General features: G+C 49.7%; 1 protein-coding gene across 1 annotated transcript in view; it reads right to left on the bottom strand.

Moving 5' to 3' along the window:
* Positions 1 to 12,787: 12,787 nt before the first annotated feature.
* The window catches only part of SEC14L1 (SEC14 like lipid binding 1), a 38,115-nt gene continuing 28,095 nt past the window's right edge, over positions 12,788 to 22,807 (bottom strand). Inside the window, exons 9-16 of the mRNA XM_088523428.1 lie at positions 21,744 to 21,832; positions 20,578 to 20,648; positions 19,160 to 19,331; positions 18,698 to 18,832; positions 15,935 to 16,069; positions 14,716 to 14,967; positions 13,506 to 13,684; positions 12,788 to 12,929 (exon numbers count right to left, since the gene is read on the bottom strand). Coding sequence (XP_088379554.1) covers positions 12,824 to 12,929; positions 13,506 to 13,684; positions 14,716 to 14,967; positions 15,935 to 16,069; positions 18,698 to 18,832; positions 19,160 to 19,331; positions 20,578 to 20,648; positions 21,744 to 21,832 — 1,139 coding nt within the window. The 3' untranslated portion in view covers positions 12,788 to 12,823. The remainder of the gene's footprint in view (positions 12,930 to 13,505; positions 13,685 to 14,715; positions 14,968 to 15,934; positions 16,070 to 18,697; positions 18,833 to 19,159; positions 19,332 to 20,577; positions 20,649 to 21,743; positions 21,833 to 22,807) is intronic.

Raw genomic sequence — 22,807 nt, 5'->3', positions numbered from 1 at the left:
AGGTCTCCAGGCTAAGGGCAGTGCTGGAGAGAGCAGAGGAGGGAAAATAGCCCTGAGCTGGCCAGGAGGAGGGTGAGTGGTGGCAGGAGGAAGGACAAAGGAAGAAAACAATGACCTGCAGGAGCTGGGATGGAGCGTGAACGACCTGGAGAAGGTCTGGGGAAGGGGGAGCTCCCAGCTGGTCTGACAGCTCGGGAGCAAGGGGCGCTCAGCGGAGCTGCCACCACAGACCTGCAGGTCCTCGTGGGACGAGGACAGGGGAGGCAGCTGGACCCAACAGCACATCAGAAAAGGAGAACCCTGCTGGGTCCTGCACAAAGAAACACACTGCACGCTCCCTGCCTCCAGCAGCACGGGGCGTATGGTACAGAGCTGCGGGCGCTGCACGCGGCCCTCTGCCTTTGTCAGAGGAGCTGACCTTGCCCCAGGAGCTCTCAATGTCCTGCCAAGTTTTGCAGCATCTTTTGCAATCGTTCCTTTTATTTCAGGAGGACTCAGGCTCTCAGCTCCACCTGGCCACGAGCGGGAAACCAGAGGAGCTCTCGAGTCCTCCCAGGACACCCGGGTCCCGTGCAGCGTGTTTCATTCTGACAAATTACAAAGCTCCGCAGGGCCCGGTGTGCGCTGCAGCCGGCCGCGCTGCAGGTGCCAGCGGTGGCGGTTCGGAGGAGACCGAGTGTGGCGGAGCGGGGAGGCTGCAGGTGCGACGGCACCGGCGCTGCTCTGGTGCTGAGTTCGGGCTGTGATGCCCAGGCAGGGCCAGGGCTGCTGCCCAGGGCAGAGCAGCTGTTTGGGTGCTGAAGTGTTTCCATACACACTGCTGAGGTGTTTCCATAGCTGGAAAAGAGCCTCGCTCGCAAACACATAGTCTGCAACACTGTGATGCACTTCCATGAGCTGGGACTGGGCTGGGACCATGTTCCCCCACCTCCAACGTGGGTCTATTCCTGGGAGCTAACAGTGGGGTTCAGAGCTGGTGGGATTTGTGCCCTTCTCACTGGCAGGGCTTCATTCCTGAGCACGGGAAGCTCCTGGGGGGCCTCCGGGCTGGAGCCAGGCTCCCACATGGCCTCTGGAAAGGGGAAGCAGGCAGTGAATAGGGATGCAAAGCTTGTCCTCCTCTGTAACCCTATTGATGCTACATGATGTTGACCCACCAGGGTCTGGCTGATCCTGTAACTCTCCCTGTTCCATGAGGGACCTGCCCTGTTCCAGGAGGTACCGTCGTGCTGACCTGCAGCCGAGGAGCCCTCGCAGGTGCCTGCTGCTTGGCTGCTCCCTGTGCTGGCAGCTCTGCCAGCTCCCTTTTCCCTGGCCGTGCCAGGAGAGCCGGGCAGCATACGGGGACCCCATGGCGGGACCTGGGTGCGGGCTGGCAGGGGCTCCTCTCCCGCTCCCGCCTGCTCGCTCGGCCCATGGGTTCATGCATGGTGTACGTGCGCGCGGCGGCGTTTGCAGGGGTGCGCGCTGGTTTCCTGTTTCCCTCGAGGAGGAAGCGGTCAGGAATGAGAAACCAAAGGGAGACCATCCCTGGGGGTGGCCTGTCCCCAAGGGCTTCCTGTCGCTGCAGACCCTGGTGGGGACCCAGGAGATAAAGCATCGCATTCCCCCCGCTTCAGCCCTGAATGGGAAGCCAGGAAAAATGGGAGAGGAGAGGGGCTGCCACTCGTCCTCCCTCCCAGCCCACCACTTGGTGAGGCTGGGACATTTGGTGGCAATTTCCTCCTGCCCACGAGAGGGTTAAAGCTGTCTCTCCCCTAACAGGAGATTAAATCCCAATGGCCTTTGATTTCCCGACAGGTGAGAGGAGAAATCTGAAACTTTCTATAGCTCCCACCCCCACTTGGAGCGCGTGTCGCAGGCCTCCCTGATGCATAGATTTACGAGTCGTACGTGGCGCGCGGTGTCACCTCTGTCTGGAACAGCGTGTCACCCCAGCGAGCGGGGAGGCCGCGGGGACGCGCCACCCGCAGCGGGGACAACCTGCGGCCTGGCCTGGCCGTGGGGGCGTCTTCCTGGGACACAAATGTCCCCTCGGGGACCCCCTCAGGCCAGTGTGGTTAATGGGTTCATTAAAGGCTCTCATTGCCAGGTGTATCTCCTGAGGTGAGAGGTGTCTAGCTCTGCTCATGGCCCCTTCTGAACTGGAGACATCATCCATGGGACCAGCCTGCCAGGAGGACACGTGGGACCTCTCATGAGCCCTCTGGAGGAGACCTCTCATGTTGGCGATGTCCCTCTGAAACCTGCTCCTAGGCTGCTTGGCCCCCATTTGCCCAAGAGATCCCCTCCTCCAGGCGCCATCTCCTCTCCCTTCTGCCCTTCCTGGCCCTCAGGGCTTGATCCTGACCATTTTCCAAGCAATCTCTGCTTTATGGCCCATCCATCCCCAGAGGCATTTGCCTGCTGAGGCCTCACGATAATCAGGGGATATTTGGGGCATCCTGGCTGCCAGATCCCCATCGCCTTTGGGTCCCGGGGCAGTTCTCCTCCTGGCCTCCATGCACCTTCCGAACTCCTGCAAGCAAAGGGGCAATCTTGATTTGGAAAATCTACCTTCCAAACCCTCAATTTCCTGCTGGGGACCTAACAAATAGAGGCTACAGATAAGGGTGTTTGATGTGCGGCAGCGCGCGAGGCCGGGGGGGCGGCGCGAGGCCGTGTACAGCCTGTACTAGACGGCGGCAGGTAATAAAATCTAGGCTCCCCGTAAACAAACGTCTTGCCTGGGACTAAAGGGATTTAGCGCAGCTGTTCGGAGCCTCAGAGGAGTTTCTATAGCATCCCTGGTCGTGCCCTGGCTGGGATTACTAGTGAGAGTCGAGCGCTCGCCTACCCCTGGGCACCGGCGAGATGCTCTGGGATGCGGCGCTCATTTCAGGAGTGGGTGACATGGGGAATCTGTCCCATCTGTGTGTCCCAGAGGCCCCTACCCATAAATTCAACACCCACCATGTGACAGCACAAGCCCCCATGGGTCTCCTGCACCGTGTTGCTCCTCGCTCCGGGATCCCAAGCTTCTCTCTTGACCCTGCTGTGGTGGCACAAGTCAAGGAGAACCTCTGCAGGCCGAAGCAGCTGGCTTCAAATCAGAGCTGATCAGCATTAAGGGACAATAAATCTGGTACCAGGTCAGCTGGTGAGGCACTGCAAGGTACACTGAGCCATTCCTGGCCACGTGCAGGCGCCCCTGGCTCCAGCAGCAGAAGAGGTTTCCCGTCTTTCCCATCTTTCGAGGGAAGCAGAAAGGGCCTTGGGGAGCTTAGCCTGGCAGAGTGCAAGTGGGGAGCACATTTACTGCTGTTAGAAGGGCAGGCAGAAGGGAGAAAGATCGTCAGTAACGAGGATGATGTTAGCACAGGGTCAGTGTGGCTGTGCCTCCCCTGGCAGCGCAGGCCCCACGCAGTCATAAGCCAGGGCCTGACACGGGCCATGCCCAGAGAGTGACTGAGACCCCCTAGATCAGAAGGCCACAGCCCTGAGGAGGGACCGTGGGGAACCAGACAACTCGTCACGGGCCTGGACCAGCCCAGCCTGTCTGTGTGCACGAGCCCAGGCTGATCTTGCAGCTCAGGTCTGGGTTATGGCCCTTTGCTCTGGACTAGAGTTTTCCACCAGGCTGTCATTGAAGCTGCCTGGGAGGCTGCCATGAGTTTTGTGTCTCGCCTCCATTCCCAAGCAGTCAGGCTGTAGCACAGCGCCTGTCCCCGGGCGGCATTTGCAGCAGTATCTTCCCTGACCCGTGTCTTAATGAAAACAGAGCTCTGCATCATGCCCCGTCTCAAAGGCAGAGAGACGTGACAGCCTCTCCCTGAAAAAAACAACTATTTTTTTCTTAGCGCATGAAAATGTCATGTTGTAAACATCCTTCTCGGGTGATGCTGCCCGCCTGGAGGAGACTGGCTGTCATTTGCAATGAAGGCTAGTTCCTCTCTGATTAGATGGCTTTGATTCCCAGGGCTGCGTGGTGCCATCTTCTGCCCTCCCAGCCCAATGTCCTCTTTCCCTCTCTCCTTAACTAGCTGAACAGATCTTTACATCATGGAGAAACAACTTTAGTGTTGTTCCAAACCTGCTGTATGCTGTTGCAGGGTGAACCAATAATTCAGTATTGCCTCTTCAGCTCTATTTGTGGTAAATTTTCTCCTTCTTGTTCGGGGCAGGAGCAAAACAAGGATTTGTTAGAAAGCAAATCTGAGAAAAGTGAGGTTTTCATTTATTTCACAAGTGAACTTGACATTGTTCCTGACTCTGTCAAGCCGCACAGAACCCTGTGAGGCTTCTTGTCCCCTGGTGTGACATCGTTGGGGTTTGGGGACCAAGCAAGGACAGTAGCGTCTTGCCTGGGCACTGCATCTGTTGCTCTTTGAAAGCAGCAGCAGATTCTCAATATTTTGGTACAGCTTTCCAAAAACATCCTGTCTTGTTGCCAGCCCATCACACCGATACCTGGACCCCATCCAAGGAGAGGTTCCTCCTTGCTGCTGCCACCAGACATGACGGTGCATGGAACTTGCCTTGCAGCTCAATGAGGAGGAACATCCTCCTCATCCAACATCCTCCCCAGCCCCAGATGCTCGAGTTCACAGCAGCAACCCTTGTCCTTGGCCATCCCGCTCATTCAATCCTGATCCTTTGAGTCAAAAGCAGCTAGGCCCTGGTATATCACCTTAAGTGCTCCTGACAGCCCTGGTTGAGCAACTGCCGTCTCTGCTTTGCAGACAGTGCCAGGGGCTATGGAGCAACCACAGGGCACTCACAGGCCTGTCAGGTCACCTCATTTTTAAAACATATTATAAATTGGCGAGTCTCAGCATGAGCCATCCTACTGTGCTGCTCTCTATCTCTGGGTCACTATCCTGCCTAAGCACTTATGTCTCCAGATCAGTTAATCTTCGCACTTCTGGCTTCCATCCAACCCTTCATCATTCTTGGGTTCACCAAGTTGTGCTTGTTCTGAAGGAAGCAAAACGGTGTCCGGTCAGCTGTAAAATGGCACCTTCCCCTTGCTGCCATCCTTGGAAGGGCTGCGGGCTCGGGCCTGTGACAGGTCTGTGCTTGGAGTGTGTCTTCATGGGACTTTGTCATGTCTCAGAGCATGAGATCTTGCTTTTAGCTGTTTTTTTATTTTCCAGAGCACCTTGGAGGTCCATAAAGCAGCAGGAAATAAGAAAAGGACCATCTCATGGTTGTTAACAGGGGCTGCTGGATGCTCAGGTGAGCAGGGGGGTGGGAAGTCTCAGCAGGACCAGAGTCCTCAGGGGGACATGGGCTGAAACAAGTAATAAAGGACAAAACCCCCCCAAAATGCCTGTGCAATGGAGAGGAGCCCAGGAACAAGCAGAGGAGTGGAGATGGAGGCAGAAGCAGCAGGACATGAAGAAGAACTAATGCAATTCTCCCTCGCCTCCCGGAGCGGCTGCAGCAGTGGGTGCTCACAGCACATCGGAGAGGACATGGTGACCAGGCAGCCACGTCTGTCCAGGCCCCGGGACACACTGACCGCCCGGCTCCCCTCCCTTGGCTGCAGGAGGAGATGGACATCAAGTCATAGAGAGAAACCTGGGGATGTCTGAGCGAGCACCAGGTGAATCCGAGGAGGCTGCTGGAGCCGTCGGGGCTGTCCCTTCCGCTTGCCCTCCCCACAGAGCCTGGTGTCTCCCAGCATCAGTCGTGCGGGTGCGTGAGCAGAGCTCTGCGGCCTCCTCGGCGGCTGCAGAGATGCGGGGCGACGTTCACGTTGCTTCCTTCAGCTTCCTTCAGTGTCGGCCTGGGTGGGACCGAGCCGGCAGCGCTAACATCCCCCGTGCAGCGTCTCCGTGCTCAGAAGCAGCTCTCATTTTTGTCACGGCACAGGGAGGGGATGAAGATGCAGCACGGGATGTTGGAGACGCCTTTGCAAACCCCAGCCCCAGCTCAGCCATGGGACCACACTCACCACATGGGCCAGACTGGAGCTTCTCCAGCACCATCTTGACTCTCTCTTCTTTCTGTGACGGTTCCATCTAATGCTAATGTGCCTCTCCCAGCTCCCTCCCAAGAACTTTGAAACTTTTGTCTGTTTTTAACCAAAGCTGATGGATGTCACATTGTTTTGATGCTGATCAAGTTCCTTCCCACTGATAGCAGAGACATGGCAGGGAGGAAAGCTGCAGACTCCAGCCCACGGCACGAGCTCCTTGGCTCTCGCTGTCCGTCGCCACGGCCACCCGCTGCCAGCCACAGCCACGAACGTCTCCAGGCTCAGACGTCCCTTCATCACCCCCAAAAAGCCAAGAACAGAGCTGACATGTGACAAACGGACAAGTGAACCCAGGCAATTAGCGAATCCCTCACATTTGCCTCCATCTCACCCTCTTCCACCAGTGTGTGACTGCCTGCCACAAAAGAGCCAACAAACTAACTTAATTTCATGGCAGTTTTTTAATTTCTTCTTCGTGCACTGAGCGATCACAGAGAAAACACGATGCTACACCCTGAGCCGGGGCAGAAAAACAAAGTTCCAGCCAGACAGACCTCCAGACAACCACACAGCAAATGTCTTCCAGGAGTGCAGAGGGGTGGAGAAGGCCACAGAGCGTTCTGCATTCGGGGAGGAACATGTAATATATTTTTATGTATTTAAAAAAATGCAGTTCAAGTTGTTCCTGACTCCTCTGGCTTAAGAAAATCTCTGTGCTGGAAGCTGAGGCATGAAAACCGTGTGTCGGAGACCTCCACATAAGAGGGACACTAACAGGAGCTGCTGGTGCTGCAGCGGGAGGCAGCTCCGCGGAGGCTGCGGCTGCTTGAGGCCGGCTCACGGCAGGTCCTCCAGGCCACGGCCACCTCCGCAGGCCGCTCTGGCCCATGTGAGTCACCTGGAGGAGGGGGCAGCTCTGCACGGCCAGGCTCGTCCTCGTGAGCGAGGGGCCGTGGGGCCGGAGCCTCCCGTGGAGGCCGCGCGGCCTCATCCCTCTGTCACGTCCGCCGTGCGCCTGGCTGCTCCATGGAGCATGAAGGACGCGTTCTGGCAGCTGACATCTCCGCGGGGAAGCCAGCATGAAGACAAACCCGCCCCACGGAGCCTCGTGGCCCCGCGCGGAGCTGGGGACGCCCCAGCAGGCAGCAACAAAGGAGCCGTGTGCGGCCGCGCGCGGCGGCGCGGGGCGACCTCGACGGCAGCGGTGCCGGCGCCGCTCCAGCCCTGCCGTGGGCGGCCCGGGGCGCTGGGTGCTGCCGCGGGCGCTTCTCAGGAAGCTGCAGGTGGCAGGAAGGCCCGAGCTGCCCTCCCGCCAGCGCCCGGCTGCTGCCCATCGCCCTGCGGTTCCGGCACCAGGACCCTGCGCCCTCCCGCGATGCTCCCCACGGCCTCACAGGGCCCAGCTGAGAGCCCAAGTGCTGCAGCTTGAGCCGCCGACCCGTTTCTCAAGCCCTCTTCCAGCCCCAGTTTTGTCAGGTCCCTCGTCCCCAAGACGCCACTTGCTGCTGCTTTGGGGTCTGGCTCAGCTGGTGCCAGGCCCTTGCACAGAGCAATGTGCAGTGCTCCTTGCACGGAGCAATGTGCCCAGCCCCGCCGCTCAGGAGGGGACACAGGGACATGCTGGCCCGGCCCTGCCACCCAGGAGGGGACACAGGGACGTGCTGGCCCGGCCGGCACCAACGCAGGAGCCCTGCGGGCCGAGCGCTCTGAAGAGGCCACGAGCCGGAGTCTCGCGGGAGCAGCCGGGCACTGGCTTGCACAAGAGGGAAGAGCTCCCGGAGCCCCAAACCCTGTCAGTGCTCACACACGTGCACACACATGAACATGCTCCTCCTCTCCTCTCCTCTCCTCTCCTCTCCTCTCCTCTCCTCTCCTCTCCTCTCCTCTCCTCTCCTCTCCTCTCCTCTCCTCTCCTCTCCTCTCCTCTCCTCTCCTCTCCTCTCCTCTCCTCTCCTCTCCTCTCCTCTCCTCTCCTCCTTCTTTCTCTCTTGCTCTTTCTTCCAACATTCTTTCTTTTTTATATTTTTCCTTCTTTTATTTTTCTCCTCTCTTCTTTTCTCCCTTCTTTCCATTTTTTTATCTCTTCTCTTTTTCCTTATTTTTTTTTCTCTGCTCTCTCTCTCTCTCCATCCCTCCAAGGAAAACTGTGGGCAGCACTGAGAACATTTCCACTGAGAAGGCAGAAATTTCTCCCAGTAACTTTCCAGCTAAAGGACTCGGAAATGTGAAATGGCAGGATGTTGTGCTGGGCTTTTTCTTTCTAAAGAAAACTGCCCTCAAACCGCAGCTTCTGCACACACCAAGGAGCTCCCAGCAGCTCCAAATTGGAGCCATCCCCCTGTGCCCAGGGGCCGTTCCCTGCAGTGCGACCCTGGCCAGCCGAGCTCCAATGGGATGAGCCGAGGGACCCGGTGGCTTTGTCCTGGCCCCCGGCCACACAGATGCAGAGAGCAGCCGCTCGCCCGGCCCCGAAGGCCATAGTTTAACACCGAGTGCTATGGGTTAACAGCAAATGCTGTAGGTTAAGACCGAACGCTATAGGTCGACATGAAGCCAGGGCCGGGCTGCGACTGCGGGTGCTGTCCCCGGTGCCGGTAGCAGGGACCGTCCTCGCTGGGTACCTGGGACGCTCTGCACGGGGCAGCCTCTTGTCCCCCAGAGCCCCACGGTCTTGGTGACGCTGCGGACGCCCTGAGGGCCAGCGCGGGCTGCTGGCACCATCTAGTGGGATCTGCCACCCGCTCGGCACCACCTCCGTCACCGCGCGGCACCTCCGCCCTGCTGCGCCCCGAGCCGCAGTGGGGGCCAGCGTCGGCATAACCCCCTGTCCCGACCACCGGGACACAGGGAAGGGCTCTGTCAGCAACGAGAAAAAGAAGGAGCAGTTCATTTATTGGCTGATTTATTAGTTACTTTTGTTCTTAGCCCGGGGGCAGGAAGGCTCCGTGCTGCCCCTGGGCAGTGGCACCAGGACAGGGTGGGAGTTCCCAGCAGAGGGGACTTTTTTGCAAGAAAGGGTCATCAATCGCCTGCATTTTGGGATGCGGCTGCACACGTGGAGCAAAGGGACCAACCTCAACCTAGCACGACTGCAGCTGCAGCACCGGGAAGGAGCCCTGAGCTTTCGGGGCTGCGGGTGCCACTCGCCACGCGAGCGACCAGGGCACCGTGGGGGTTTATTCCCTTCCCAAACAGAGCCCGTATTTAGCGACTGCTCAGCAGCAGAGCCTGGACTGCTCTAGGCACAAGAAAATGTCCCCAACCCTTTACCCCAGGCAAAGTTTCTCAGCTCATGGGCAAGCACTGTCCAAGCCACCTCGCACACGATCTTCCCAAGGGCTGTTGTGTTCTGCAGTGTCCAGAGCAATCTGGGCCCGTATAGTTACACACTGGCATAAAAACCTTGGCCACGTTAAAAGTTTAAGTAGGTCAAGCAGCTACCTGGGCCCGCCGAGAGCCTGCAGTGGCTGCAGCTAAAGGTTCCTGATTTTAGAAACTTCGCAACTAGCTCGGACAAAAGCAGAGCCTGACTGTAAATGGCTCCAGCCCCTGCTCCAGCTGCCGTGCTTATAAAATCCACAGGCTGATGGTTATTGCCTCCCGCTTAAAAATAGCTAAAGCTCCATGGGCCAAAAATAACCAAAAATCTCAATCCTGCAAATGCGCCTGGCTCAGCCCTGCGCGCAGGGCAGCGTCGGGAGCAGGGAGCTGCCAGGCTGTTTCACTGCTCTGGAAGCCGAACGAGCGCCAGGACGGGGCACGTCCTGCACAGGGACAGGGCTCGTCTGCCCCTCTCCGTGGCAGGAGCACTGGGGGAAAAGAAATAAGCAGGTGGAAGCAAGGAAACAGCTCTGAGGATGTCCGTGCCAAAACCAGAACCGCTTTCTTTTTAGGGCCACCACTGTATTTTTCAGCACAACCTTTAGCTGTGTATACCCCAGAGGAACAAAAACCAACACCTGTGTGTGGAGGCAGCGTGAGGAAGATGGGATTTTGTTACCCACTCCCAGGGGAAGTTGTTCCTGTTGAAAGCTGCCTTTCCTCACCCCTCCTACACGCTCCTGTTCCCCAAAACGACGGCCGTTTTGCCCAAACGGCTGTGCCAAACAGCCTCCCATTTGTGCAGCTCCCGCAGCTCCGCTTTCCCCACGGCCACGGACCTGGAAGCTCCCAGCTTTGCATCCCCGTGAATGAAATAAACGAGTTCAACCCTTTTCCTTTTTTTCGAAACAGTTCACATTTATTATTGATAACAATAAAAAAAATCTTTTAAAGACTATTTGTATTTTATTACCAAGAATGAGGTATTATGTATACAAAACATTTACAGAATTTGATATGCAATTCATGAATACAGACGGGGAAGGACACTGATAACGGGGGGAAAGAGCCAACAGAATGGTCATCAGCAGAGAGAATTAAGGATAGCAATAATATCATACAGGAAAAAAAATAGGCTATGGGAAATTAGTCAGACTGCAATGACGAAGTCATATTGCACAGCACTTAGAGGAGAATTAACTCTTGTTTTTCAGGAATTTTATCTCCTCAGCTGTTTGTGCTGTCATGTGCTTTGAGCTCTGAGAGATGTGTTGGCTTTGCAGGAGGAAAAACCCAAAGTGCCACTTTTGAGCCAGCTCAAGTGAGCAACAAAACTGATCTGCAGACTTGGAAAAGTGGCTGCAACTCAAAAGGGCTACAAAGGCAGACACCTCTGGACAGATGTGTGGCGCCAAATGAAGCAGCTTCCTTAGAGTTGTCGGCAAAATTGCCATTCGAGAGGGAGAAAGGGACGAGCAAACGAACGAAAGGGGGGAGCGTCCTCAAGGCAGACCCCGGAGGGAATGGACGTGGTGTCTGGAGGCGACGCTAGGGTCAATCCCGCCGTCTCTCCAGCCCTCCCGCGCCAGGAGCCTCCTCTCCCGCACGCTGCTGCCCGGCGGGACCCGCGGCAGAGCCTGGGGGAGCTGCCTGGCACCCGAGCCCTGGTCTGGCTCCCCCCAGAGCGGGTTTGCGCAGGCAAGACACCAGTGCAACCTCCATCTCCACGTTTTCAAGGCTAAGAGAGAGACAAGTGACCAGCCTGGGAAGTTGGAGGAGTCTTGCTTCTCACGCTGTTACTAAATCTGGTGCTAAAATGAAGCTTTCTCAGCTTTATCTGCCCTGTTTCACAGCCAGATCTGGTCTACAGGAGAGGTGGTTTCAGTTAAGAGGTCAGTAACCTGCCTCTCAGAAGCTTTGCAGTTCATCTTTACGCTGCGTTCAGAACCAGCTTTCCTCAGGCAGAGCTCCCAGTGCCTTGAGCTCTGCTCTGAAAGCACAAGACCTCAGCAAGCTCCACTGCAAGACTACTGCAAGGCTCCAAAGACCAGACCCAGCCTTGCAGTAAGGTCTGCAGCAGCAACAGCAGCTCCTTTTGCCTAGAGGAAGAGTTTTCCTCTTCAGAGGGGTAAGGACAGACCAGTGGGATCTAACTTAGGCAACTCCTGCTGTGCTCGGCCCAGGAATCTTCACAGCTCCACTGCAAGACGACTATCCGTGGTTGCATGCTGCTCAACACCTTTGCTCAACACTTAGGTCTTTCACGCCTTGGAGATTTAGGAACTCGTTGCTGCGCCTGGGAGAGGCGGCCCAGAGTGGAAGATACCTGAACTAGCTTTACAAAAAGAGTTCAAGTAGGAGTGCTCGGGCCTGGGTAGGGTAGGGACAGAAATCCACAATGGCAATTCACTACTGGCAGTAGCAACAGTGAAAATGGTAGAGTAGGCACTGCTGAGATTTCTTTTACTGTATCACTTGTGAAGATCCCCATGCTCCCTGTCCACGTAAAGCTCTGCTTTTTTTCTGGATAGGAGAGGAGGTGACAGGGACCGAGAAGTGCGCAGGAAGGATTTAAGCCACACCACTTCCTTCGGGCTGATCTAAACAGCATGTTCAGACTCTGCTGATATTCCTGCTACGAGCAGAGCCTCGCTAAAATGAATCCACATGGAGTGTGCTAGGAAAGTGGAGTGAAGCTCCAGCACAAAACAGGGAACAAATGCCCAGACCAAGTCTGGACCAGTCCACTGTGACACAGCGAGGGAGAGCCTGCTCTCTGCCTCTCTCTCCACAGTTTTTCAAGTGCAAATCCAAGGAAAGAATGTGAATTGCTTTAACCCATCAATACCCAGAGCTGAAATTCCCCAGCAATGTGCATACAAAAGGTATTAGTGTTAACAGCCTGTCCACAGCTTGGTGGGGAGGCCTTGAAAAAAATGGACTCAAAAATCAAGTATCCAGCAACTGCTTTTCTTTGTCTCGGACATCACTTAGTGGCAATGAGGAGAGGACAGTTTGCAGCACTGGAAGATCACGGGGGATTTCATAAGGTGGCAAGGAATGTCCTGACAGGAGACTTGCAGTTGATTTCTAATGCACTACGGAACATTTTTGGTAGGGTTTCTCTTTTTTGCTTTTTAACATTTACACAATTTAAAAAATTATTCTTAACTGATGCACTGATCATTTTTCCTTCCACGAGAGCCCTTGTGTTCAAAGTTAGGATTTGTGCAAGCACACTTGCAAAAATATCTATGGCTACGTTAGGATAAAGGGTTAAAGTTAGGAGACAAGCTGTTGGATCTAACAAGGACCAAAACCACTAAATTTAAAATTCAAACAGCTACGTTTACTAACTATAAAAAGCTTTTGTTTTTATGTGTTTGTGGGTTTTTTCCTTTTTCCATTTTTTTTTTCTTTTTCCCTTTTTTTTTTTTTTTTTTTTTTTTTCAATTGCCACTGGAATATGCTGTATTGCAGTCAGCTGCCAGAGGTGAGGGTCCAGCCATCTCATCCATTTGCTTTTCAACTGTTGTGGCACTACCTGGAAATCATGGAGCTGGAATGGGACTGGCTGGAAGAGGTTGTGGCAGCACTGAGCTGGGAGAATCCACTGTGGCTCGATTCAAGGCTGGTCATAGATCCTCTGCAATAAAAGCAAAAATTTTAAGCGTCAGAACACACAAAGATTTGGATTTCTGCTACATATCTATAACCTGTTTGCACATAGAATAAAGCAGGTAATGATGGCTTTGGGGCAGATGCTCAAAAGCTTTCTTGTGTCATCACGTAAGATAACGTGGACACCAGAATGCCTCCTTACAAAAACCAGATGCTTTCTGAGAGCCTGGGATGTAGCTTCAGCCAAGTTTAGCACTGGCAGGCAACTCTACTGACTCAATTCTTTATTTCGTGTTGCATCAGTATCTGCATGACAGCCTGCCAAACCCAACGACTTGCACAAAGTATTCAGTAACGATTAGAATGAAACAATCCATTTTTGACACTAATCGTCTTCAATGCTAATACCAGTTGTATTTTTTTGAGGTTATCCAGCTTGCGTTTATAAATCTAGCAATACTCCATCAGAAAATGAGACCTCACGAATTATGTGTAGTTCTTTTAAGTGGCTTTGGCACTGATTTGCTTCTATAAGGACAGCAAGAATCGCATCAGAAGGGTTTGACACTGGCTGACCTCCATCGACCTTGGCCAGACGTACCTGAAATCTTCTGATCCTATCACTTCTGTGTAGTACATCACTTTGCATTTATGAGAGGAGACCTGTAGAGATGCTAGTACATCATCCACACGAGGCAGGTTGGTTGTAGCACAGGCAGGCATGTTGTGAAACTTCCACTGGAGGATATAGAAGCCAGGCCATCTGGTCACATGTGATCCCTGGAAACAGCCACAGCAAAAACTGAAAATTAGCTTACCACAGCCAAAGTTTGTCAGCTTTGTAATACTTTTTGCAAGTGCAGGAAATAAACTGCCTGTATGTCTTTTTTTTTTTTTTTTTTTTTTTTTGCCAATGTCAATATTCCAGCTCTTCAGCCAACTGGCTGGTCACCTGGACTCTCCTCAGGCAACATCCTTATAAAAATTATGCCAGAAAACCAGAGCTTCCTTCTGCTTTACATATTGTCAAGAGGTGAGAATTTAAGTACACTAAAACAACAAAGCCAGTGCTTAAAACAATATCCACTTTTTCCCTTTATTTTCATTAACAGGAACATGAATAAAGCAGTGAAGGTTCCCACCTCACAGACAGAGAAGGCAGAGTTCAACAGGTCACTGCCCATGTTTCCAAAGTTTCATATCTCCAGTTAAGTAACTCAAGGAGCCCTTTCTCAAAGGTTTTCAGGTGAAAAGGAACAGCAGCTGCAATGTGTGATAACAAATGTGCTGCACATAAATGTCAAATTCGCTCAGTAATGGAGAGGTTGCAACCGCCATAAAAACTTTAGGGACTCTGGTCATAGGACCTGCCTAGTTTGCTCAGTAGGGAGATAAACACACGGAAGTTAATCTTAATTCCCACACTTCTCATTACTCATGTAAGGCATTATGGTGTTCTTTAAACACAGCCTGGTTTCTTAAGAAAGTACAGTCAGAATTGCAGCATGAAGCATGTGTCTTCCTACTTTCTGGATGTGCACTCCATTCTAGGGGGCTTCTACATTCTTGTTGATCAGTCTCAGTCACTCTTGGACTAAAACACTCTTCCCTTCACAGCAGATCCCATGCAATATTACCCCCCCTTCTTTGCAGCCTTCTGCCTGCAACAGAAGCTGGAATGTCGGCCGAAGGGAAGCAGAGCGCCCAGAGCTGAATCATCATCACAAGTCATCAATAACATTGATGAATTAGAACATCTAGTTTTGAAACAAACCTCCATCTGCTCCTGCACAGGGATTAAGTGATCTCACCTGCACACTCTCCCCTTCTTTGCAGATAAGGGCAGATTCCACCATACTGTAGTCACGTCCCAGCTGCCAGAGTTTGTCTATTAGCTGGACGTTGTTCCCACCGGGAGACGTGATACTGTGAGCTCCCAGAGAGTCCTTTTTAGGAGGCTGTGGGGCTCTCTCGGAATGGAAGATGTTAAAAACGATGTCACCTTTACACACATCAAAATCCCATGTGATCACGGACGAGGCATCCACAATCTGAATGAGAACCTGGGACGAGGGAAAAGTCAGATCAGAAAACAGCAATTTGCTTAGTAAAGGCAGAAGCTCTGAGGAGAAAAAGAGAACAGAAGAAAAGAGCTTTGTGGCTGAACTTAGACTAATAAAAGGCATCCTAGATGCAGCTTCTCTATGGAGTGTCCTTATTTAACACATGACCTTCCAAAGCTCCCAGCTAATTTCTCAGAATATCATTTGTCTCTGTCAGCCATTCTATTCAAAGCAGTGTCATTCTAAACACTGACATTCTCTAAATGGCAACAAGATGATACCAGAAATGGTCACAACTTCAGCTGCTAAACCATTATTATGTACCAGTAACTCTCTTAAGGGAGAACTCTTAAGAAAACCTCTTAAGAAACTTTAAGATTAAGATGAGATTACAAAAATGAGGCAGTAAGTATTATTCAGACAACTAGCCCTCTGTTCAGGTTTTGTGTTAACAGCTGAACAAATTCCCCATCATCCCCACACACATTTACCTAACAGGCCCTGATCCAAGACCTATGGAGCTTAGCTTCTGCTGCAGCACAGGGAGACCCCGGTTTGTCAGACCAGCATCTACCAAGTGGTGCACGGCCCTGAACTTGCATTCGGATTATGAATGTCTCATTTTGGACCACAGAGTTCCAAAACTGTGATCGTGATTTAACGTACCTACCAATACATGCTTAAAAACACCTCTGCAGGAGCAGCTCCAGCTAATTCTTAAGCTAGACGAGGCCTGAGGAAGCATTTTGAGTCACACCATGAGAAAGAGCAGCCCTGTCTACCCCTGAAGTTAGACCAAACATTCACAGGGAAAGAGACAGATCTTAATTTAAATAAAATATCTGTTTAGGAAGCCTTGAATCCCTGCTTCCTTATTACATGGACTTAACTACCAGGCTCTGGCAAAAGCCAGACTCCAGGGCACTGAATTCAGATGAAAGAAAAGAAGGGCTGATTGCAACCATACCTCATGTGGAGCTCCTTTGAAGACGCTTGCAGACTGGTATATCGTTTCAGTCCAGAGCTTTATGTCTTCATTTTCCAACTCCTCTGCTGTCCGGTAGAGGGATTTGGGAACCAGCCCACCCTCTGGAACTTCACACTAGAATCATAAGCAGAGCCATTAGTTAAGTATTACTCCTTCCATAGATTCTCACACTATTATAATCTCTGCCTACTAGTCTCAGAAATGTAAACTCACATGCAGCCAGTGTTCTGAAAAATGAGCTGCGGACAACTCGAAAATAATTTTATGGCTTGTATATCATATGAAGAGGTGTATTTGTTTTACATATTCCAATAAAACAGCTGCTATGATCTGTTTTGGGGAGTCTGCAGAACCAGGCGCCAAGATTAATAAATTTAATACACACACAACAACAGCAAATGCTACAGTCATGCTGCCCTGTACTGAGGAAAGATATTACACTTAAGAATGTTGAAGAGAACAGCATTTATTTAAAAAATAAAGCCTACAAAGAAATTATAGGATTGGGGCTGCTAATGCAAGGAGTAAAGATGCAGGGAAGAGGTCCAGCAACAGCTGCCAAGTAGACAAAAGGATTCTGCAGTGAGGAAGGCAGCAGTTGTTCAAGCTAAAGCACTCATGGTAGCCACGTGCCGGAACTGATGACACAAATTCTCTAAGTTATTTTCTTTTTAAAAAGAAGCTACTCAGAAACAGTCTACCCAGAATTGTTTGGGGCAGCAGAAACATTAGATAACCGAATTACAAGAGAAGGTTGAAAGGGCATCTGAGAAGTCATTTTTGGTCAAATATCCAGAAGCAAAGAATTAAAAAAAGAAAAAGAAAAGACTCTGTTACTGCCTGTGACTGGCAGGAAGCATTGCAGCAATTTGCTTGCTGGTAACATTCACTTTTGCTTACTTAAGCAGTGGATTTTGCCAGTTTCTCAAGTTTCAAATTAGATAGTACAGACTCTCTCCACTGAAAGCTACTGCTGCTGTAAAAAGCAGCCCACAGAATATAAACACATGCTTTGCTCCAAAATGCTAACACAGAAGCACTACATTATAATTTGAGACTGCATTTTGATGAAACAGAACTGGATGAATTTTCATGAAAGACACAGAAATTAATCTACAAAATGTAACAGGGACTTAAAAAGCAAGCAAGCCTGAAATTACCATGTTTTAACACAGCTGAGTTTTAAAAAAGGAATGAGGGAAATGAGTGTTTTTGTGATGGAGGCAAGAGCAACTGCTCAAGTCTTGAGACAAAGGACTGATACCCTGCAGTAAAACAAACTTTCAGCACGTTGTGGTCGACAGGGATCCTAGGACACCTGCACAGCAGACACAGGACACCTGTGCTGCCCTGCCGGCAGATGTGCCATGTACTTCCTTGAGCTCCTTATGGCACCAGTGAGTTCTCTTGGGTTACACAGGCTCTTCTAATCAGGTGCCAGTGAAACTGGTCACTGAAGCGTGGTAGTCAGCATGACTTACCCGCAAACGGGCCCAAGCATATGGAAACCACATGCCTCAATATAATCTTGTTTTCTTGACAATTAAGACTACTACACATATGTAAACCAGCTGAAACACAAGCAATACCCTCTGAACATAAGGATTTTTTTGTATTTTTTTACTGTGGTAGTGACTGATGACTGAAACAGGTCACCAAGAGAAGTTGTGGAGTCTCCATCATTGGAGATGCTCAAAATCTGCTTAAACAGGGCCCTTGAAATATTGTTGTAGGTGACCCCACCTGAGCAGTCTAGTTGGACTAGATGATCTTTAATGGTCCTTTCCAGCCTCAACCCTTCTGTGACACTGTGAAAACACACTAATATATTTCAAAAGCTGCTGCTCATAGCCTCTTAATTAAGCAATTGATTCGCAATATTTGGTGCCTAGAATATTTCAAAAATTTAACAGCAGTTAACTGCTCAAAAGTCCTCAGGAGAAGAGCATTTCATAGTGGTGCTACTTGCCTATATTGAAAGGACTTTGACATTTCCAGCAATGACAAAGTAGAGGCAGGACTGACAAAGATGATGGACCTGAACTTCTCTTTCATATAGCAAATGCCAAGCTAGGAAACTGTGATAATGCACTGGTTTACAATAATCCTTTGTGGTTCTGAAGCTCCTTTTCAGCAACTTCCCTCTGAAATTCTGACCAGCAATGACAAAAACCAAGCATTAACGGACAAAGACCTTACAAGTCACAAGATTTTATAGAGTACTCAAGATTCTTTAAGAAAAAAATTAAAACATAACTCATACCATATCTGTATTTAGTATTTCCGGTTCCAGCAAGCAGTTTACATTCTCCAGTGTGTCCCTCTAAACCCTCCCTGCGCCTCAAGACTGTCAGAAACAAGCAAACACTGCATGCAAAGCTTGACAGGGATCTTGCAGCTGTATGATCATCGTGACGCATCCAGGGGTGCCATCCTCTCCTTGCACAGTGTTGTCCCAGCACGTCTGCCTGAACTTGCATGGACAGTTCTATCAGTTCACTGAGAGAACAGTGAAGACTCTGTATTTTAACTACTCCCAGGTATTTTGTCAGTTATTTGAGACTTGTGAAGAAATATTGTATTTCTCTCTTTGTGGATCCAGGATAAGACTTAAGAGCACTACATCTTAGTCCCCCCAAATTGCTTATAGCAGACTGAAAACTATCCTCCAAATTATACTGGCAATTATTCTGTGCTTATTGAAAGGTGTGAGGAGAAAAAAACGAAAGAACACACACATACCATGCACTCTCCACCAAGGAAATCAGGAATAATTTCTTTATCAATGTAATCCAGCAGACCCCCAGGGCCCTGGTAGTCATTTCCAGCATAAATAAGAAATTTCTTTCTGGTATTGTCATCAATGAAAGGACTAACCTATAAACAATGGAAGAGAGAATAGGTCAGGTCACCAGATTTTTCTTGGGTAAATTCAGATGGAATCAGTTTAATCACACTAAGCGTTACCACCACTGCTGTGCAAAGTCCACATTACAGAGAAGATATATATGACTATATGAGTTAAGTTCTCTGGTGGCACTTCCACAACCACTCCAGGAATCAGGAATCAAGTGACAAGCTCAAGTGCTAACATGTCCTGCTTGTATCTGTTTCTAAAGCCTGACTTTCAAAGTGCTTATACAAACTGCAAGTGTGTAGCATTGTATTGAGGGCACTGTGGAAAATCTGGAATTGCAGACGTACCAGCGTCCAAAGAACTGGGAATACTCGGGGTGCTCTCAGGATAAGAAGACGGCCCAGAGTCTCAGGGTAATTAGCTTCAACCACCTCAATGATTCTTAGCAAAGCTTTGACACCAGGTCTCCATAAATGCCTCATGTTCAAACCTTCTAGATCTACTAGACAGGTCCAAGAACTGAATGAGAGAGAGACAGTAAAACAAAATGACAACATTAAAAAAAACAGAAAAGTAGAAAGACAAATCAGCAGCATCGTAACTCTTCTTTTTACTCAAATGCCCAGTGTCCTGAAATCCGTGGACTCCACTGCTGTGTGTGTGGTGCTTCCTTCCATCACATCTCCTGGTTTTGCGACAGCTCTGCACACTGGAATTCAAGCTCCTTGGAGCAGGAATGCCTAGCAGCGTGCCAGGCAGGCTTGCAGAGCACAGACACGGAGCGCTCTGCACATCATTCCCATCTCCCCACGGACATTTCAGACTCAGGACTCCAGCCAACACCAGCTGTCATCATCACCCTGCCCAAACACTAAATCATTACTTTTCCTGAGAAATCAATCAAGTGGCCACACCGCTAAGAAACAATTTAACATTCAAGGTGCAGATTTCCTGTACCAAGCGTGTGCCTTTTTAAAGTGCCACTGCACTTCAGAGCTAATGCTGTTGTCAGATCTCCCTGAAAGATGCTTTTTATATAAGAGATGGACTCTTAATACTAAATACTGAGCTCCAGCATCTGCTTTAGCTACTTTCTAAGCTCAGGTCTTGCTCCAGGCATGGATTCAATATTTACAGCTGTGCTGTATATCTACCAACATGAAATGACATCCTAGGATTCTACAAAGCAGCAAACATTTCTTTGTTTAAACATTTAAAATGTAGGTATTTTAAAGCTCAGAGCACCACTTCTGCAAGCCAAAGTCCAGTAGGCAGCTTTAGTTCTGACACACACACCCCCATCTTTTGGGTTTGGTTTACCACTGAGTACTGACACACATGCATCCCTTTACAGATCAAGGGAAGGAGTCAGTAACTGAATAGAGCCCAAGAAATGTAGTTTCACAACAGGGCCAAGCCTTCCATTCATTCCACTTCCTTTCACTCCTGGCTATAAAACCCCCTAGAAACAGGGAAAGGAAAGAGGGGTGCATTGGTTTGCAGACATCCGACACTGCACAGAAGCAGAGTACCCCAGGTGGAATCACTGTGAGCATAAAACACACGTGCATTTCCCCCAGGACTCAGCTGCACTGACTCACTGAAGTGGGAACTGAGGTGGCTCTCAGTTAAGTACAACTGTATAAATGTCTGCATGCAAGAGACACAGCCCCTCTGCTCGAGTCACTTAATAAATTGAGCTCAGCAATGTCACACTGCCTGATATTTCCTTCTCCTTCCTCTTCTGCCCATTATTTTATTTTACCTTATTGGCCTGCCAAATACTTTCGTGTTCTCCTCACATCGCCTTAGTCCTTCTTCATTTATAGAAAGAACCTGTACAAGAAAACACACTTTTAGAGAAGGCCAAAACTGAGCAGGTGAGATAAAGAAAAGCATGTTGGTAACTGAAGCTTAGTAAAAACTACAAGTTCTGGCCACCATACACTAACTTGAGTGGAAAAAATACATAAGGGATTTAGGATTCATGATTTCTAGAAGCATTACAAAGATCAAAAAATACTAAGGTCCTGCGCATTACTGGAATAATGCAGCAGGGAGTTCTATCTAGTGCATTCACACCAACCTCTTCCAAAAGATAACCTAGAAATTACTATATTTATCCCATTGGTTCAGCTTGTTGTAAAATAAGCATGCCTTTCTATAAAAAAAGCATATAAATAATATCCTCTAAAAAGCTGAGACCCCAGAGTGCTACAAGCAAGTCTGCCTCTCTGAACTTCTACATCACTACTCTCTACACCTGCCTCTCTTTAAGCTTTGATTTTCAACTTACTCAGAAACTAAAGTTATTTTTCAAGTCCGAGCAAGCAACCTTGAAACACAACTAGTGCAAGCGAGTCAAATTTAGTATGTGCCTGGAACATGCCACTGGTGAAAGTGTACAATTCAGCCTCTGCTTCTAATGGCTACTTTGGCCACATCAGTACTTAAGAGTCAAAAAATTCTTCAGAACTTGGGCTTCTGCCAGCTTTCTGCTTGGAAAAGGAGCAGATCCACATCACAGTCTGTCTGGGCGATGCCTTTAAAGCAGCTAACATTAGAGGCAAGTACTTTTCCTTAAAAATAAACTATTCTCCTTGAAATACGGACTTGAGAAACAACTTAGCATGGCGTTTTCTCTCCTGCACAAAAGCAGAGACTTAACTTTGAAGTACTGCACAACTGCAGAAGAATGTGTGAAAATGCTAAGCAATAACTACAGGAGCTGCCAAGAACGACGCCTTTCCGCCGTCGCCTGCAGTTGGAAGGAATGCAGAAGACCAGGAGCTCTGAGAACTGCTCAAACCAAAAACAGACGGGCCGAGAGTACATCAAAATACCCAGTGTGATGAACGTTCTGGCAGAGTAGGGGATTTCTAAATGAAAATATCACATTGTTAGGAACTCGCTGGCTCCAAAAATACTTACGTATCGAAGCAAGGCCTCTTCCCCAAGAGCTCGCACTAAACCTTTGGTATCCATCTGTCCCAGTCTCAGCACATACAGTGGGCGACCATCTGAGTAACAAGAACAAATATAACAGCACAAGCCTTAGTGCAAATTACTTATTTTTGCAATATCAGATAAACTGAGTGAACTAGTTTTATGTAAAAATCCAAATGGAAACAAGTCACAGCTCATTCAAATCTTGAGGTATGGCTTGGAGCTCCTGGAGCAGATGGTGAAGTAAAATTCACCCTGTCTGGCTACATCAAAAAGTCACCTATAGCTAAAGTGCAAAGCTTAATGGAGACAACTTGATGCAAAAAAACACTTCCCCTACCTAAAAGGGCAGCCCAAAGGACTTCAGCAAGAACTTTTTATAGATCTTGGCACACACAATCAAAGACACAAGACTACAATTAGTTTTCAGCATTGCTAAGATGCAGGAAACCTTGTCCATTAGTCGAACTAGTGACTTGCACCGAAGGAGGCAACCCTTGTGTGGTCCATGCCATGACATTGCTCCAGACAGCCTACAACCTCTTTGGAAATCTGCATTTGAGTTCTGAGAGTTGATGGCAAAAAAAAGTGTTAATCCAGAGACCTGCTTTCTTCAGTATTTGCTGAAATCACACCTTTTAGCTATGCTATTAAATATAATGCTGGCAAACAGCCCCGCTAATCCAGGTTAAGCCTGGTGAGGACAGATCTGTTGCAGAGATCAGCTTCGGAGAGGCCCTCTGCATTCAGAGACTTGTCTTTCCACAGTCATCTTGCTGCACACCAGGGCATCCCGATACTGCCAAGGATAAAGGCCCTAAGAAACAACAGCTGCGTTGGCTGAATTTGAGAACCAAAATTGTGCATTTTTGCCTCTTCGTAATATTCAAGGAACTGGTTCTGTGAAACATCTTCTATCCTCAAGCTATCCTTCTATCCTCTAGCCATGATACATTTTAGAGCTTTGTTCCATCTACTCTAGTACACAAGCTTAATCATCATCAACTTATAAAACTAAATGGGCTAAGGCAAGAATAGAAAGGTTTGCT

The sequence above is a fragment of the Tinamus guttatus genome, unplaced genomic scaffold (assembly GCF_059628265.1).
Source record: "Tinamus guttatus ecotype Peru unplaced genomic scaffold, ASM5962826v1 Tinamus_guttatus_pri_ptg000188l, whole genome shotgun sequence".
NCBI lineage: Eukaryota > Metazoa > Chordata > Aves > Tinamiformes > Tinamidae > Tinamus > Tinamus guttatus.
This window is presented reverse-complemented; position numbering and strand designations above follow the sequence as displayed.